The sequence below is a fragment of the Anastrepha obliqua genome, chromosome 4, assembly GCF_027943255.1.
Source record: "Anastrepha obliqua isolate idAnaObli1 chromosome 4, idAnaObli1_1.0, whole genome shotgun sequence".
NCBI lineage: Eukaryota > Metazoa > Arthropoda > Insecta > Diptera > Tephritidae > Anastrepha > Anastrepha obliqua.
The window spans coordinates 48,418,277-48,436,643 of NC_072895.1; the positions used below are offsets into that span (position 1 = coordinate 48,418,277).

The 18,367-nt window shown below is 33.9% G+C and overlaps 2 protein-coding genes across 5 annotated transcripts in view; both read right to left on the reverse strand.

Annotated features, from left to right (window-relative positions):
• Positions 1-8,110: 8,110 nt before the first annotated feature.
• LOC129245357 (uncharacterized) lies at positions 8,111-10,333 on the reverse strand. 3 transcript variants are annotated; one of them, XM_054883469.1, is made up of 7 exons: positions 10,237-10,333; positions 10,081-10,177; positions 9,547-10,023; positions 8,912-9,471; positions 8,672-8,837; positions 8,435-8,603; positions 8,111-8,367 (listed from the first exon to the last, which is right to left on the reverse strand). In XM_054883469.1, the coding sequence occupies exons 3-7, from the start codon at positions 9,920-9,922 to the stop codon at positions 8,208-8,210; spliced, it is 1,431 nt and encodes a 476-aa protein (XP_054739444.1). In that variant the 5' UTR covers positions 9,923-10,023; positions 10,081-10,177; positions 10,237-10,333; the 3' UTR covers positions 8,111-8,207. The 3 variants fall into 3 exon arrangements, with proteins under 3 accessions (XP_054739444.1, XP_054739443.1, XP_054739442.1); XM_054883468.1 differs by having other exon boundaries at positions 9,547-9,989; positions 10,081-10,333; XM_054883467.1 differs by having other exon boundaries at positions 10,081-10,333.
• A 4,266-nt stretch (positions 10,334-14,599) lies between these two features.
• Positions 14,600-18,367, reverse strand: part of LOC129243910 (myeloid differentiation primary response protein MyD88-like) — a 79,363-nt gene continuing 75,595 nt past the window's right edge. For both annotated transcript variants that reach the window (XM_054881352.1, XM_054881351.1), the window contains exons 4-6: positions 18,173-18,341; positions 17,885-18,083; positions 14,600-15,301 (exon numbers count right to left, since the gene is read on the reverse strand). In XM_054881352.1, the coding sequence (XP_054737327.1) occupies positions 14,845-15,301; positions 17,885-18,083; positions 18,173-18,341 (825 nt within the window). In that variant the 3' untranslated portion in view covers positions 14,600-14,844. The remainder of the gene's footprint in view (positions 15,302-17,884; positions 18,084-18,172; positions 18,342-18,367) is intronic.

Genomic DNA, 18,367 nt, shown 5'->3' on the forward strand with positions numbered 1-18,367 from the left:
GTCTTATGGGCCCACCCTCGCGCTTACTCTTTAGAAGAAAATTTTCAGCTCAGCTTAAGATGCGGTGTGGCTTTGCCCGATTGCCTCAAATTGAAGTGTTTAGTTAAACCAGTAAGTTTGGGAAATTTTAATAATGGAAGTATAGAGCATTAATCTGATTTTATTTGGATTGCCCTCAAAGAGGGGAGACTTTAATCATATACTCAACTTTTACATATGTAAAGTACTTTCATATCTGGATGAAAAAACAAACTTAAGATGATTTGAAGCGAACGAGAATGGTAATCTTTCAGCATACAACAAGCAAGAATCGGAAAACTTTGAAAAAAATTGTGTGTTCAATGTACTCGTAAGGAATAGATACATTTACGAGTACATTTGCTCGGATATTGTAAGAACTAGCAGGCAGTCATGTCTTGCACTCGACTTTTAAAAGCCAACCGACCGCTGCCGTATTAGCAGAATTCATAATTGAGGTTTTTATAGTTTATTACTTGTTTTAGGGTAGTCGGGTGAGCAGTGGATGTTGTCTTCAAAAGTTATATACAAATTTGACAGTCGACCGCTTGTATCTGAGATATTCAACACACATTTTATTAAATCTCATGGTTCTTGGTGTCTAAGCAAGCTCTGATTATAGTTTTTGTATAGAAGTGTATATTATCAAAGCATTCATAAAATTATTATTAATTAGATTCTTTCTAATAATTATATTTTTTTTTTTTGCTTTGGAAACTTTTAATTTTCTTATTTATTTGGAATCAGTTAATGTAAATACATTTTTTGGTCAAACAAATCAGTCTTCAGTGTCCTGTAAATGAAATTTTAATACAAGCAAAAATAAAAATATAATAAAAAATTTGGGCTTCAAAGTGAAAAGATAAAAACAAAAAAATATGTAAATGAAATTTTTCGGAACAATTATAAATGTTGAAAATTGCACAAAGTGCACACGAAAATAGCAATAAATTAAATTAATAATACGAAATACATTCACAAAACATAACAAACAATGATTGCAAAAAATGATTGTAATACCTAGAACAAACTAAAACATCTCCATCAAAGGAAAAAAAATTTAAAATATCTGGCAGGGCGCGTTGTTGGTTCGAATATAATTGAAAACAAACAATTCACTGCTGTAAAGAGAGCAACTCATTTTGTTGATGAATTATTTTTTAATAACATTTTTCAAAATCCTGCATAGTTTTCGAGATATTCAAATTGAAAAAATAAATTTTTTGAATATTTGGTATTAATTTTTATAAATTCAGCAACATTTACATCTGTACTTAAGCAGTACTTCACAGAATTAGTTTAGCCCTTGGGTAGAGTAACATCCGTATTTTTGGTTGCACAACCAACACCCTGCGGTGAATATAAAAAAGGATACTTAAAGATAATAAAATTAAAATTTTTAGTTTTCCAATTTACATTTTCCTTAAAAAAAATTATGTACTCGTACTGGTGTATGCTTTTTAAAAAAGATTGATAACGGCATCTTTCTTACTTTAAAACAATATATTTTGTGCGTGTGAGGTCAAAAATTAGCGCAGAATGTTACTTAATCCTCCGTAGGGCATCTGGAACTTTTCTGGCCAGACTTTTTCGACTTTGTACGTCAATTTGACATATTTCTATTATAGCCCATGACTTGAGCTACCAGGTAGCTTCCTAAAATTGAATTTTCTATCGATTTATGGACACCATCTTTTAAAAAGGATCCTCGAACAGGACGAAAAAAGCCAAACCCGGGTGCCCAATCGAAGGTTTTAAATAAGGTGCCCATCGGAGGGTTTAGAAAAAAAAATTAAGAGCTGGAAATTAACTTTTCTGTGGAGTATATTTTTAACAAATTTTTCAGCTTAACTACAAAAAAAATTAAAAAGCGCCAAGTGCTGTTCGAATGATTTCTAAGTAGGTTGTTAAAAAAATTAAGATTTAAAGTCAAAAGGATCGACGTTTTCTGATTATTCCTGAATTGCTCGTTGAAGATCTTTCGTGTCCTTGAACTGACGCCTTGCCCCGTTCGAGAGTCATTATTTCTGTAAACTCTCAAAAGCTTTTCATTATGGGTTCGGTGTATAGCAGCATGTTGGGTAATATATTTTGCGCCAGCAATTTTCTCTCTGAATTCCGTGTAACAAATTTAATTAAAAATCAGAATCCATTTTAGTTGAAACGAGGAAGATCGCGGCTATCTCCCTATATATCACGTATGGCCAAGTCATAACTGATCTAACAATAAATCTTCTTAAGTAACTGGCAACTACCGTTTTGCAGATTGGCTCCAGTTTTTGAGATAATGTGAATTGAAAATTTCCCTTAGAAACGATGAGATTAAAGAATGACACACAGTTCTGTGCAAAATTTCAACACAATAACTTTAAAACTGAGGTAGTATTATGCAAGAAAATTAATATGTAATCAAATTTGTTTAACAAAACGATCAAAAACAAAATAAAAAATAAATAATGCAATAAAAATATTTGTGATTTTTTTTTATATCGCTTATTATTTATACAATACATATTTATACAATATATTCTTTAAGATTAAAAAAGTCTTCCATTTGCAAATGTATGATAAAAGATTGTTGCTAAATCAAAAATTGTCTACAGCCGACCTGACAAAACGGAATATGTCATTGTATTAAAAAGGCCGCAATTAAGTGAGCTCAATTATTAAAATTTGTGCCCAAAAGTAAAGTTAAAAAAAAAATTCCACTGATATTAATGATTTCTTATCGTTTGGCAGCCGCTGTAGCTGAATGGATTGGTGCGTGACTTCCATTCAGAATTCGGAGAACGTAGGTTCGAATTTCCGCGAAACACCAAAATCGAGAAAAAGGTTTTACTAGTAGCGATCGCCCTTCGACAGGCAATAGCAAACCTCGGAGTGTATTTCTGCCATGAAAAAGCTCCTCATAAAAATATTTGCCGTTCGCAGTCGGCTTGAAACTGTAGGTCCCTCCATTTGTGAAACCAGAACAAGACGTACGCCACTAATAGGAGAAGGAGTTCGGCCAAACACCTAACAGAAGCGTACGCGCCAATCATTTATTTTTATGTTTAATCATTTTCTAGAAAATCTGTGCTTTCTTACGTAGCGTAGTCCAACACGTTTTTGTTTAGGACATAATTCTGGCCGTGTAAATACCTAAGTTTAAAGTACCAGTTCAATATTTACTGCAACAACGTTTTCCTATACTAAAGTCTAGTCTTTTAATAACTGAGTTTGATACTCAAGTTTTTTCAGGGGTTCTGTGTTTACAGTTTCTCTAGGATCTTTCCAAAAGTCTTGCAATTTCACGCTTTAATAGACGTATTTTTCGAAATTATTCGATCTTTTATGCGCATTTTTATGAAATCTCAATGTATTAAAAAAAAATTAATAGAAAGCCAAGAAAAAAAACATTTTTTTTTTAGTTTGAACCCGAAAATAACTTTTTTCAAAAACAGATCTTGAAAAAATCTCAAAGTCCGTTAACAAAGAATTATTAAGTATTTTCACTGAAAAATATAAACAGCTCGGCTAAGATCACGGGTAAACCAATTAAGATGGCGAGCAATTCTAATTCTAAAAATCGCTATGATAGCAGACTATTTTTCGAATTGTGAGGTCCCCTAACAATAACATTAGCTTGTGGCAGTTCTGATTGAATTTTTGATTTCAGATCAGAACAGCAGATCAGACAACTTCTTTTTGGCAGAGGTGTCTTTACTGTAATTTAAAGTCGAGCTGTAGTATGGCTTTATATTTGAATCTGGGGTATACGAGTAGTTAAATACATATATAATATATTTTATATATGCTCGACTTACGTCCACATTATACCCAATATTTTCCATGATACATTTTTTCCGTTAATTTTTTATAAAAATATAGGTCATTGTATAAGAAAATGCAGAAGAGGTCTACACAGAGTTTTTTTATCTCGCTTCCAGGCACATTTTTAATAATTGAAAAAAAAAAAATGGAACAGGCCTAGTAGTATGACTTCGAAGAAAACTACATTTTTTGAAATTTTCAGAACTAAAATTTACAAAAAAAATTTTTTTTTTTAAATTTCCAAAGCATACACCAAAGCGCAACAGTTTTGAAGGCCTGGCAGTAAGAGCTCGAAGAAAACTAAGTTAGTGTCAAGCATTACATTTTTTGAAAGTTTTCAGAACTAAAACTTTTTTTTCTATTTTTTTCTAATTTTTTATTTTTTTAAATTTTTTTTTTTAATTTCCAAAGCATACACCAACTAAGCGCAACAGTTTTGAAGCTGCTCTGCATGAGTACCATACAAATATTATATATGTATATGTGCACGCGTTTGCACATCTTTTGAAAAATTATCGAAGTGCTCTAATTGTTAATTTTACACTGCTAAGAACCAACTCCGGCCGCTTCTTGCCTTGTGGCGAAAAACACACACCAGCTAAAAGAAGCGTTAATGAGAATCCTTAAAATCAAAAAAAGAGACCACAATTTCACCAAAGCAAAATACTCGCGCAATCAGAGCAGTCGCACTTCAGCAAAGAAAAAAAACTAAAAAAAAAAATCAAATCAACAAACATTCCTAAACACTCACGCGTCACTTAGCCACTACTACCAACCACTCACGAACTCACTTCCAATGTTATGCGTGAAAGCATAATAATAGTTTTGTTTTTAGTAGACTGTAAGCTCCGGTACACACAGAAAAAATTGTAGAAAAAAATTAAAATAAAATATAAAATTGTAAGAAAATGAGGTGAAAATTAAATAGTGAAGGCGATGAATGAAAAATTGACTTAAATCAGTGGATTCATTTCTCGCGGTATAAATGCAATCAACCCTTAAGTAATGAAGCAAATAAAATAAGTAAAAGTTAAATTGAAATTAAAAGAGGAAAACTGTAAAAAAAATATTTAAAAAATAAGTAAAAAGTTTATAAAACAGTGCAAAGGTTAATGGAACAAATGAAAGAAATTAAAAAACAAAAAAAAAACTAAATAAAACGAAAGGATGCGAGCAAAAGATATAAATAAAAAATTAAAACAAAATTGGATTTGGAAAAAATAACTAAACGAAGTCTAAAAAAGTGTTTGCTCAAATCTGAATAGTGCAGAAAATAAAATAATTTTAATAAAATAAACATTAGGAATCATTTTTATTAAAAAACCCAGAAACAACACACATTGAAAGTTACGAACATAACAAAAACAACAAAAAGCATACGCATGCATACAGAATAAACAAATAAGGCAAAAGTTAAAAGCAAATACAGTAAAAAAGCAGACACATTAGTTCATAAAGCAAGCGCAAAATGATTGAGAAATTTAAGAAAACAATAAAAAATAAAAAATATATTATAATACATATATAAAAAAAAGAAAACCCAACTAGCATATTATTGTAATTTAATACAAAAACAAAATAAGATCAATTAAATTGTTTTTATTAATTTTGTTACTTCATAAATGAACGGCAAGCAGAGATATATGAAAAAATAATAATAGTAAGCGTAGCAAAGCAGAAGTAGTAGCAGAAGCGGAAGCAGAAGCAGATAAAGTTCAAGTTAAAGCAGCAAAAAAAAACAAAACAAAAAAAAAAAACAAAAAAAATTGCAAAAGTTAAGTGAAGCGAAAGAGAGAAATGATGAAAATAGTAATTCAATGCGATAAGAAAATTGAATGAAAAATTGTATTAATTTAGTTGTAAGCATTATGATTATACTGATTATTATTATGATTATCATTATTACTAAAACAAAAAGTTATAAATAATAATAATTTTGATTAATGAAATAAATAAAATTATAAATTAAACAGCATGAAATCACATTCATACGAGTATAAGCCGAACACAAAAGCAAACAGCAAAAAGCAAATGCTTTCCATTATTGCAAACAATAATTGCAACAAAAACAACAACTCCCAGCAGCAATGAAAATTAGAAATATTAGACGATAGGCCAATGGAAACAGAAATTCACACACTCGTACACACACATACACACACGCATACAAACAATTTAGGTATAGATGGAGCAACGGCAACAGCAACAGCAACTGCTAAAGCAACAAAAACAAATACTAATAAACAATAAATGAGAAGAAATAATTGTGAAATAAATCGGTATGCATCTGTATGTATGTAGGTGGCATTAATCAACTAACGAACTTAAAAACATTAGTCAAACAGTCAGTCATACAGTGAAGTCAAACGGCGACACATGAACAAAAACAACAAGAACCAATTGAATTATTCATGCGCAAATACGTAGGTATGTATGTATAAATAACTAATGCAAAAAAATAAAAATTCAAAAATTCAAAAAAAGATATGTACTCGCAAACATACATAATTACACACATACATATGTAAAACGTTGCCATGCGTTGCGTTGCGTGAATTAAGGATGATGATGACGATGCTGAGGAGGATGCTGAGAGTTAGACGTTATGTATGTATGCAATGAATGCAGCAACCAGTATAAAAAAAAAATAAATAACAATACGAAAACAACAATTCAAACAGAGAAGCAGCAATGGAGAATAACAAATAACAAACGACAACAACAAACAAACAACAAAGTTATTTATGATGAAAAATAATAAAATGCAAAAAATTACAAAAAAAAAAAAATCATGCAACGGTTGTTTCTATTTCATTGAAATCTGATCTGATTATGCAACAAATACGTTTAAGTGCATGCAACATAACGAATGTACATAGTAGACCAAATAGACTTGGGTCGGTGCACTAGACAAGGCTAGTTTACTGAGGCGGCAGCCCTTGGCTGGGAAAAGCCCGAGTCATTTCGGTAGCGTAGAACAGGCTGCCATGGGACAAAAGAGGTCAAACTACATATATATATGTATATACACATATATGGCGCGCACACCCTTTTTGGGTGTTTGGCCGAGCTTCTCCTCCTATTTGTGGTGTGCGTCTTGATGTTTTTCCACAAATGGAGGGACCTACAGTTTCAAGCCGACTCCGAACGGCAGATATGTGTTTTTATGAGGAGCTTTTTCATGGCAGAAATACACTCGGAGGTTTGCCATTGCCTGCCGAGTGCGACCGCTATTAGAAAAATGTTTTTCTTAATTTTGGTGTTTCACCGAGATTCGAACCAACGTTCTCTCTGTGAATTCCGAATGGTAGTCACGCACCAACGCATTCGGCTACGGCGGTCAAACTACAGCTCAAGATTAATTCCGACTGTAAACAAGCCCAGACATGCCAAAACTCTGCCATTAGGACAGCCACAGGATGCCTCCTGATGTCCTCCCTACAACATCTGCATAATGAGGCACAGATGCTACCTGTCAAGGAGCACTACAAACTGCTCAGCAAACAGTTTCTCCTCTGGTGCTACGTAGATTTCGCTTCTTGAACCAGAGCCGCCTTCCAGGCACGTCAGGAGGTACCTCCGACAAAACTAACCGACAACTACTGCACCGGCCAGTGTTTAGACATACACTTAACCACATTCATCGCGAGACCTTTACCACCTTCTTAAGCTCCCGATCCTCGAATGCCGTAATTGGAGTCCAACGACCCCGACATACCAAACATACATTGTCCAGCATGTGAAGGCTCCCCGCACGATACTAACCACCTTTGCACATGCCTCATCATACTCACTTGTCTTACATGCCTTTCTCTATGGGGCAACCTGTCGAAACCGCAAATTTCGTTAGATGAGCTAGACGAAGCCGATATATAATCTACATTGCACTGGCAGGGTATAGTAAACTGTTACAACAACAACAACCAAATAGACTTACCCCAAGCTGTAACGTCGTCTTCCCGAACTGCCTTATTAGCTTCATTTCGATTTCTTCAGTTTACTTTTCTTTTTTTTCCTTCTCTGAAAAGCCATCTACGGAATTCGCCTCTCCACTTTAGATAACTAATACAATATTTTACTTTTTTTGATTCCAAATCGCACATAAACAGCTTTACACATTTAATTACACAAATTTTTAAGTACAAATATTTCGACATTTCAATCTAAAACTACGTGGCGTTCACACATTTTTTTAACTTTAAATGAAAAATGCATATAACCCTATAAATGATATAAATGCTGCTGCACCTATTGGGGACCTTCAGCTAATCTCAGTATATATGTATGTATGTAAGTATAAGTATATTTTTTGGCTTACAAAAAAATTGGCAAGTAAAATGCACACATTCAAATTGGCATTAAAGGCACTTTTAAACTCATTTTTGCACTTTTTTCTTTTTAATCCATTCAGGCTTCTTCAACAGCTTTTTTTTGCCTACAGGCTTATCTCCAGTTGTTTTGCTTTTTGATTTCTGCTCATTATCTGCAATTGGTGTATCTGGTGGTTTTGGCATATTTGGTAACACTGCAGTATTGCTAAAAAATTACATTAAAATATACTGATAATTTTTTCTTAATATGCATTTAATATCGGCATACATACACTTTGTGTTCTGTGACTTTTGTAAGTAACGGCGGCACTTTTACACTCAATGAATCGGTCAAGAGATCCCAAAAGTGTTCGCTATTATATTTCAAAGTGTGCAATCCACGCAAAGCACGCGGCAAATGTAAGTCGTATAGTAAAGGTATGATTCTTCGGCGATTTTCTTCTACAGATTAAAGAGAATGAAAAAAATAACATATGTAAAAATAAATGAGGCTTTCTATGTATATTTACTTAATTGTAACGACTGCGTGTTGTTGAAAAAGAAGCAACTTTCGAAATCTCGGCTAAAATTTCGTGTTACAATCAGCAACACATAATTGCAACGATCTTCAATAAGCTCCGTCACAGCATCGTGAAAAAAAGTGCCACCAAGCAAATCACGATTCTTAAAGACTAGCTGAAATAGAAAATTCGTTTGTTATATTTTCCAACTCGCAACCGACACACTTTCATATCGCAACATTCACTTGCCTCAAAATTGAATTCGGTATATTTTTCCAATTTTTGCTGCAACTCATTTGCGTAATCTTGATCAGGATCGGCGTACAACACGAAGGCATCGTACTTGGTAAGTGGCAAACCTCTGCGTAAGCGCGCTGCATCTTGGCGGGTTAATGCATTTACTTCATCTACGATCGGCTCGGGTTCTGGCTGTTTCGATTGCATAGCAACAACAACAGCCAAAGACTTGTTTGTTTGATCAAGTGTAGGTTGTATTACTCGAGCCGGAGTGTTAGCATTTGTCAACAGCTCAACACGTTCTATTAGGGATTCCAAATTTGGTGGGGGACTTGGCGGTGGACTCGGCGGCGGGCTTGGTGAGGAACTGGAACCTCCTCCATCAGCATTGGCATCATTATCGGACTCATCACTGTTTTCATGCACATCGCTTTCATCCTCACAATTCCCATTGCTCCCACCATCATTTTCTGCAATGCTCCCACTTCCAGTAAATGTTGCATTTTCAGAACTTATGCCGCTTGCAGCATTTGCATGAGATCTTCTGCACTCAAATAAACGTGCGTCTTTTACTAAAAGCAATGGTAGAAATTATCTATATCATCTCATCTCTCCCCTTTCCCGTGTTTAGCTTAAGCCATACTTACTCAGAAAAGTAAAAATATCATCGCTCACATCCCAACGATCGATTTTTGACAAGAAATACAGTAGATGACAAAATGTTGCTTCGTTTGAGTTTTTGTGGCACCATTGACTGAGTACTGTCTGCATTGGATCATTCGAGTTGGTGCTACAAAAATTACTTACCTTTGCAAGCTCAGCAATGCCGCGCCAATCGCGATCGTGTCCTGCGTGTCTCAAAATCTTCCTGCCATTTAACATTTCAGAAAGTTTAATGCGCGTATCAGAGCTCAGTTCCGTAAGAGGGGTATCGGCTAGTAAGCGCGCTTCCTCACTACAATTGAATGCGGGCACATTCATGGAGAAAGGTATCGAGTGATCCGCCGTTGTATCAAGCACCATCCTTCGCAGTTAACAACAATATGGCCGCGTAATCGATGTAAATACAGGAGACGCCAGCACGTGAAAACTATAGAACAAATTTGCAGCAGTTTGCCCAAGCTCTTTTTGTAATTAAAAACATATTTTTGCATGTTTAGGCAAATAATCAAACGTTTTACCTTTTTATATTCTTTTTCTACCAGCAGCACTACGCACAGCTGTTGCTTGTTGTCATTCGATGGGTGTTCTACCTGTTGCTTTTATTCGCCCAATTACCTTTTTGAGAGGCTGATTTAGATGTCATTCAAAATAACTGACCCATATGGATGCTATACCATGTGTTCACCATGGTCAGAATAATTGCTGTTTTAGCAAAAAAATAATAAATTAGAATTGCGTACGCGAAGAATTTCAACAATTTGCCGGCACAAGTGTTGCCAACACCTTTATTTTTGAAAGGGATTTATTATAAAGAATATATTGAAGACAACTGTGTGGTGTAAAATATTTATTTCATGATAGAGAAAGTACTCTATTCGCCTGTTTTCATTAAGTTCACTATGATTAAATTCGCTAAATGTTGGGCTTTGATCTTGAATAAGGATTTCGTAAAACGGTTACTGCACCAAAGAAAAACAATTAAAGTGGCAGTATCGCAAAGATTACAGGGTGATTAAGCTGATTTATTCCGCAAAAATGATCTAAACTGAAATATCTAATATTTGTTTTTTTTTTTGTTGTACATATATACCAATATTTAAATTAAATTACTATTGGCGACCGCCGTAGCCGAATGGGTTGGTGCGTGACTACCATTCGGAGTTCACAAAGAGAACGTTGGTTCGAATCTCGGTGAAACACCAAAATTAAGAAAAACATTTTTCTAATAGCGGTCGCCCCTCGGCAGGCAATGGCAAACTCCCGAGTGTATTTCTGCCATGAAAAAGCTCCTCATAAAAATATTTGCCGTTCGGAGTTGGCTTGAAACTGTATATATATATATATATATATATATATATAGTATGTGTATATATAATATATATATATATATATATATATATATATACAATATTATTGTTACGGAGCTATACCCAAGCAAATTATAAGCCATAAAAATTTTGAAGTTTAAAAATATGTGCAATGTGTGCACCACAGCGGAACTCAATCATAGGGTGTCGCACTTCCGCTGTGCTACAAAATTAAAACAATCAGCCAGTTTTTTTTAAACTTATCTACTATATTCGCTAGAATGAAGAAATGTTAAATGTGAAAATGAGAAAATTCACAGAAAATGTTGTTTGTTTGAAATTTTAAAAGTAACTCGAGCTCTTTAAGGGGAATCTAGATCTTGAAGATAATTTAATTTAAAATACACAAAACCTCTATATTCTATGAATTAACTGATTGCTAGAGTAAAATTTAGGGCTTTATATTTCCAATAGTAGAAATAAATATATTTTTGGCCCGTTGTTTTTGTCTCTGGTGGTTACTATATACTTGTATCTATTTGAGATCATATATTTTTGACCGGATGCATAAAGCAATTCCGAAATGATGAATTTACATGGAGGGGTTTCTAATTTTGAAAACCAGAGACCACTTCTGGGCACTAAAAAGTAAAATGTGATTCAATATTTTTATTCGTAAAATTCGCTTCAGGAGAGATATTGAAAAACATGCAAATCTCAGTGTAGTAAAAAATTTGAACTCGGAATCAGTCCTATAAATTATTTTGTTCCCATATAAGTAAAGTCTACGTTACTTTTATATCCAGCCAAGGTCCAAAATTTAAGGAAAAATTTGGGGAAAAACCTGATAGAGATTTGCACAATGCTATTATATTGTATTTTTTTAGAGACGGCAAAGATTAAGTAGAAATGTGTTCATGAAATTAAGTTTATTTGACAGATAATTTCATGGTATTAATGTTTGAACTTTATTTCGGGCATGTTATATCAACATGCCGTGTGGTACACAACTAACGGAAATGGAAAAAAGTTGAAATTTTAGCATTTGCTTCCGAAAAAGTCATTTCGGTAATTACAAAAAAAAAAAAAATTATGGAGCTACAAATAACCAATGTAAATGAACGCAAACTTTCGTTTCATGTTTCCACGACAGTCGGTTCTACGTCACCGAAACGACCCGGATTTATATCCGGCCAAGGACTGTCACTCCATCCAGCAGCATTCACCGTATGTAAATATGGGGAATGTTTATGCTGCTACAACAACAACAACACAAATTTTAGACACCCGTGAAGTGCGAAAAGTTATTCGCGTGGCGCGAAGCAGTACAAAGGCTTACGTGATATCAAGGCTCAATGTTTCTCGGGCTTCGTTAAGTCGAGTTTTAAAGTGTTCGGTGAGTATTAAGGGGTTAGGGGTAGTCAGAGGCCCGAAAAAATGATGATTTTGATTAATTTCTTTTTTTGCTAGTCAATTGATTTATTTCACAAAAATAAAAACATGGCATTAATACATCATGTTTCGACTTGTTTTTAACAAAACTTCAAAAAAAAAAAAAATAATAATCCCCTTGGAGATGCATCTAAAATCAACCGGACAAGAGAAATTTGTTTTACTAATATTATTAATATTGTGCCTGATCGAAGCGTTTTTTCAAAATTAACAATATAGCGGCCTCAGGAAATATTTTTCAGATCTTCGCGGAAAAAACCGTCAATTAATTGTTAAAAAAAAAATCGAAATTATTGAAAAAAAAATCCTTCGTTCAGGTACGAGTTTTTTATGATTTTCAAAGCCGTATAAATTTTATTGAAATCTACCAATCGGCTTTTAAGTTACAGTGATCACCAGTTCAAAAAACATAGTTTTGAGAAAAACGCATTCAAAGCTTTGCTATCGATTTATGTAGAGTTATACGCCTTCTGTTAATTGTTGAATAACCCGAAAAGTATTTGTCAGACTCACTTCAAATTTTCACACAATATTTTTAATATATTATACTTTAAGAAAATGTAAAATAAACTCAATTTTTTTTTTAATTCTGACTACACCTAACCGCTTAAGTTCTCTAAAATGAGGCCACCTCCAAAACTTACCGTTGACCAAAATGTATGTACATTTTACCAAATTTTTTAAGGTTATCTTTTCTGATGGAAATAAATTTAACTTAGATGGGGTAGATGGATTTAGTAATTATTGGAAAGATTTGCGTGTAGTCAAGATATTTTTCAAAAACAAAGTTTTGCGTGGTGCATCTGTGATGGTGTGGTGTGCTGTGATTACACTTGGAAAGACCAATATCCACTGCCCATCAACACTCAAAGAACAACTGAAAAGGTATTACAAAGAATACCTAAGCTTACTTACGGATAAATTGTTGCCATTTCTCAATGTGCATTCTGTTTTCCAGCAAGATAATGCGGCCTGTCATTCATCTCGTCGCACTTTCAGTTGGTTTGCTGAACAATGTTTTCGCTTTCTTGAGTGACCATCAATCTCTCCAGATCTCAATATTATGGAGAACGTGTGGGGTGATTTGGTCCGAGCAGTTTATTGACAAGTTTATATTATTGCCATTCTTCCTTCATGGGACTGCCTTAGCACGCCATCAGTACACAAGTTTTTTAATTCAAAAGAGGTCTTTGAAGTTACTGACAATAATGGAGAGCAAAATAAAAAATATTTTAAACGACTCCCCACAGTGCGTTTATAATTTCGCAAGAATTGTATTTGCCCACACTCTTCTTGCCTAATACAAATGATGTTGTTTTAGTTGTTTGCTATTTGAACTTGTTTCTCTCAACACACTGGTTCAAACAGTGCATGTAAAAATGATTTCTCTAAAACACAATAAAAAATATGAGTGAAATTATTGTTTCTTTATAATTATGCAACTGGGTGTATGTATATTGTGCATTAATAATCCATTGTATTCAAAATGCCGAATTTTCTCGCAGTCAAAGCTCGACTATAGCTTAGTGCCTTTCGAACATTTCATTCATAAAATCGTTTTGCCCACAGCAATTATACATTTTTCCCCCGCATTGTGCACAACAATCGAATGCATTGTTTACTTCGTACTAAATTTTAAATGAATCATAATTGAATATATTAAGAATGACATGGGTTTTTTCGTTAAGTTTGCATATTGTCTTTATTCGTTGTCTTAAAATAGTATATTCCTCATGAATATTTATACATATACATATATATTTAACTCTTAATAATTGATTTATAAAGCACTTTATGGCTTGCTAACATATTTGCATTATCCAAACAGTTAATTTAACAGTTAAAATAGTCATTGTGCAAGTAGATTGCAGTTTTTCATAAATTCAAGTACCAGATATGTATGTACATACATGCGTATGCGTGCAAAACTGATCGCTGAATGGTGATGGTGTTTATGTATGTACATATGTACGTTATGTGCATGAGCATTTATAAGTGCAGAAGAAAAATGCAAAAATTGCTAAGGAATTATGTAGTGAGCACTGAAAAGCTTAAATATAATTAACATATTTTAAACATCTTATGGAAAATAGCTGCTAGCGAAAATTGACTTTAGTAACAGTAAATATGTATATGTATATATCGTTTACAAGCAGAACAAAAAACAAAAATTTATTATAAATAAACGCACCACACATACAGCAACTTTGTAAGTATACGACTCAGACTGCGCGCGTGTGCGTGGAAGGAGCTGAAAGCGTGTAAAGAACTACATATGTACGTTTGTGAGGTTTAAGTTTTTTTGATTTTGCATACAACAACAACATTCGCATAATTCAATTAATAAATAATATACAATACAGCATAATAGACCTAACTTTTACAACTTTCTTATCCACTTGCAATATACATAGTTATGATATTCATTGGTTTTGCAACAAAAATATTAAATAGTATTTATAAATATGATTTTAAAAATAGTGTACAATTACAAATTACAAAAACAAAAAAAAAAACGAAATACTATTCTGCCGTTTCTTGCAGTTTCGGACTACTGCGGCTAAAAACCCGCTTGAGCACAGCTTTGATAGGTTTCTTCTTCTTCTTCTTTGCCTCACCATTTATGCTGAGATCGTTCATGCTGATAGTATTATTAACGGTAATGTTAGCATTTAACTGACTGGTGGAGTGCGCATTTCGCAGCCCACAACCGTTGGTTAGTTGACTAATGCGATTGTTGTTGTGATTGTGACTGTATAAACTGTTGTGATGGCGCAATGATGAACGCTTGGTAAAATGATTACGTTGCTCCTTCTGTTGAAATACATCCTCCTTCTCCTCTTCGGGTGTATAAGCATGCCCATTGATATTAATGCTCGGTATTGGTGAAGTGGGTGAGGTGGGTGTGGTTACAGTTGTGCGCGGGCTCGGTAAGCTTGAGTAGCTCGTGTCATTAGATAGTTGTCGACTGGCGGGCACGCTGTGAGGGTGAAAGAAAGATATATAAATCAATAAATGATAACGAAAGCTATTTTCATTGAGTGAGTGATTAGGTGGTTAGTATAATTGCATATAAATGTGTACATATGCGCGTGTGCTTTTATACTGCAAGTTTGAGTGCAGCGAGTATTACTACTACAATATTTCTCGTTAAGTTTATTAGATGGAAAGACAATAAATTTACTTTAATTCTATAAACATTTTTTTCGAAATTAAAATATTCCTGATAAATTTGTGGGCTTTCGATGAAGCAAACTATAATTTATTATAGTTATTTTCTCTTCTGCCAATCTATTTTCAGGTCTTGTGTAATAATTTATCTAATATTTTTACTTAATTTTTCGGAGATGAATTTTTAACTAAATCAGTGAATGAAAATATCGCAAAAGAAGCTTAGGTGTTTAGTGTTTTGCAGAAGAAAATACTGAGACGAATAAGGGGCATGCTTTATGATTTTACAACAACAATTAAGGGGGGGGTAAGGGATAAAAATGGATTTTTTGTTGCATGTTATTGTAGTAAAACATTTCAAAAATACCATGTTAAAATTTTAAGTCAATCCGAGCAAAACTTTTTAAGTTATAGAGCATAAAGCCGAGCCGCCTCAAACATCTGCCGAGATAACTTAAAACTTTAAACGCGGTTTTCTCGAACCTTTTTTTTTTAAGTGCGTAGTCATTGGCATTTGAAAACTACTCAACCGATCCTTTTGAAATTTTGCACACATATTTTACATATAAAAAACCTCCCGCCAACGTTTTTTTCGCCATTTTTTTTATATTAAGGTGGTTTTACACCTACAAAATGGCGGCATTTTTTCGCCAAAAATCACTTTTTACTTCAAATGACTACCAAATGGCTGAAAATGAAAATAAATCGTCAAAATAAACGTTGGGGGGAAGTTTAACTCATACTTTAACTAAATTATTCGATTTTTTTGATTTCAGATGATTCTACGCTGAGATATGCTGACTACTGCAAAATGTATTTTTGAAAAGACGTCTACGTAAATGTGCTCTCATTCGCTCATTTTGCAATATTTTTACATGAAAATTTTATCAAATATTCTTGAAATGTTACTTTATAATATGCAACAACTTTTAATAAACTGACTTGAACCGTTTCGCTACAATAAATTCATGAAAAAAGTGTTTTTTTTAGCGTTTATCCCTAACCCCCCCCTTAACGCATTGGAAGACAACATTAAAGCATTTATATGTGAGATACCGGCCGAAACATTGGAACGAGTATGCCAAAATTGGACTAAGCGGATGGACCATTTGAACCGCAGTCGCGGTCAACATTTGCATGAAATAATCTTCAAACATTAAATTATATGGACTGTACCATCGATTTAAATAAAAACTTCAAGCATTTTTCTGAATTTTACGTGTGTTTTTTTGAAAAACTTTCCCATAGCTCTAAAAAATCACATATACAGGGTTGGCCATATTAAACTGACCCATGTGATTATTAAAAAAATATGGAAAAAGAAACATTTTTTTGTGTTTCATTGTGAAAAACATTTAATTTAGTTCAAGGAGATTCGTTTACATCACTTTTTGAATATGATATCGCGCAAGTGGTCGCCCTTAGCTCGTATAGCGTAATGTGCCCGTTTTTCGGCGTTTTCCATAGTTTTGGCCAGCGTCTCGGCCGATATGGCGGCTATTTCCCGTCGGATATTGGCCTTAAGTGCGCCTAGTGTCTTTGGCTTGTTGACGTAAACCTTAGATTTCAAATTACAGTAAAAAGTTATAGGGTTACTCAATGGGTCAGTTTAATATGGCCAACCCTGTATTATACTACTATTTGTTACGACAAACCTTATTGTCGAGGTATTTTCATCGAGCCTTGACTGCAGTCTAGGCAAAACTTTTGTTTAATCTTTCATTTCAATGTCGATGCACTTTTTGTTGCATCAAAAGTCACTAACTCTCTTTTAGAATGGAGTTAAATCTACTTTGCTGGCCTGTAAGATCACTTAAAAAGTTTTGTGAGTTTAATTTTTGTACAGATAACTATTTATTCTTTTATTTTTTAGCTGAAATAAATAATTTCGTGGCCGTTGTAGGCGAATGGGTCGGTGCGTGATCACTATTCAGAAATGCACAAATTCGAAGAAACATTTTTGTGTGTGGTAAATTTTTCAAAAATCTCTGAGTATCAATTTTTATGAGCTTAGCTCACAATAAGTGGTTAAGTTTATTTCATTCAAAGTTCGTTTTCTCGCTTGCAAGTATGGTGGCTGCCCTTGGCGAATGGATTGGTACGTAGTTTCGAATCTCCGTGCACGAAACACCAATTTATAGAAAGTTTTTTTTCTAATAGTGGCCGCTCTTTGGCAGGTAAACCTACGAGTGTATTTCTGCCATGAAAAAGCTCCTCATAAAAAACAATCTATTCGGAGGCGTCAAAAAAAATGTGAACAAAAATCAAATTGCCTGAGTTAATTCTAATAAGGTGGAGACGCTTGATATGTGTATATGAAACTTCGCAGAGCTCTTAGCGGTGTTAACTTAGTGGAAATGGACTATTAGTCATTAAAATTATGCTTGCTTACTTGTCAACTTCATTTAGGCCAAATGGCGATGGGTCTACTGCATTATATGAGCGTCGTATTGAATCGCCAAGACGCGCCCAAAAGTCGAATAGCGTCGTAGGTACCGGATTGTATTTGAGGTGTGTGTATATTTTTAAGGCACGTGGTATAATAACTGAATCCTCATAGATGAGCGGTATGATTTTGCGCGTATTATTCTCTGAAAAAAAAAAAAAAAAAATACAAAAAAAAGTTACATTTTTCCTCTTTTATATAAAATACCCAAAATATATGTAGGTATGTACTCACGTATTTGCAGCGCATGTGTGTAGTTCATCAAGAATTGGTTCTCTGGACTATCGAGAAATTCTTTTGTTAAGATCACAAGTAAATAGCGGCAGCGCTCCTCGATCAGTTGCGTCAATGCAACATGCGTGAACGGCACACCACCGAGTAGATCACGATTTTTAAAGCACAACTGTAGGGAGCACAAAACGGGAGAAG

Coding starts and splice junctions, on each gene's coding strand:
- LOC129245357 (XM_054883469.1), bottom strand. CDS start 9,922: ATGGTGCTTGATACAACGGCGGATCACTCGATACCTTTCTCCATGAAT. Junction 9,472..9,546: donor TGATATTTTTACTTTTCTGA/GTAAGTATGGCT, acceptor CATTGCTTTTAG/TAAAAGACGCACGTTTATTT. Junction 8,604..8,671: donor CACGCAGTCGTTACAATTAA/GTAAATATACAT, acceptor TTTAATCTGTAG/AAGAAAATCGCCGAAGAATC.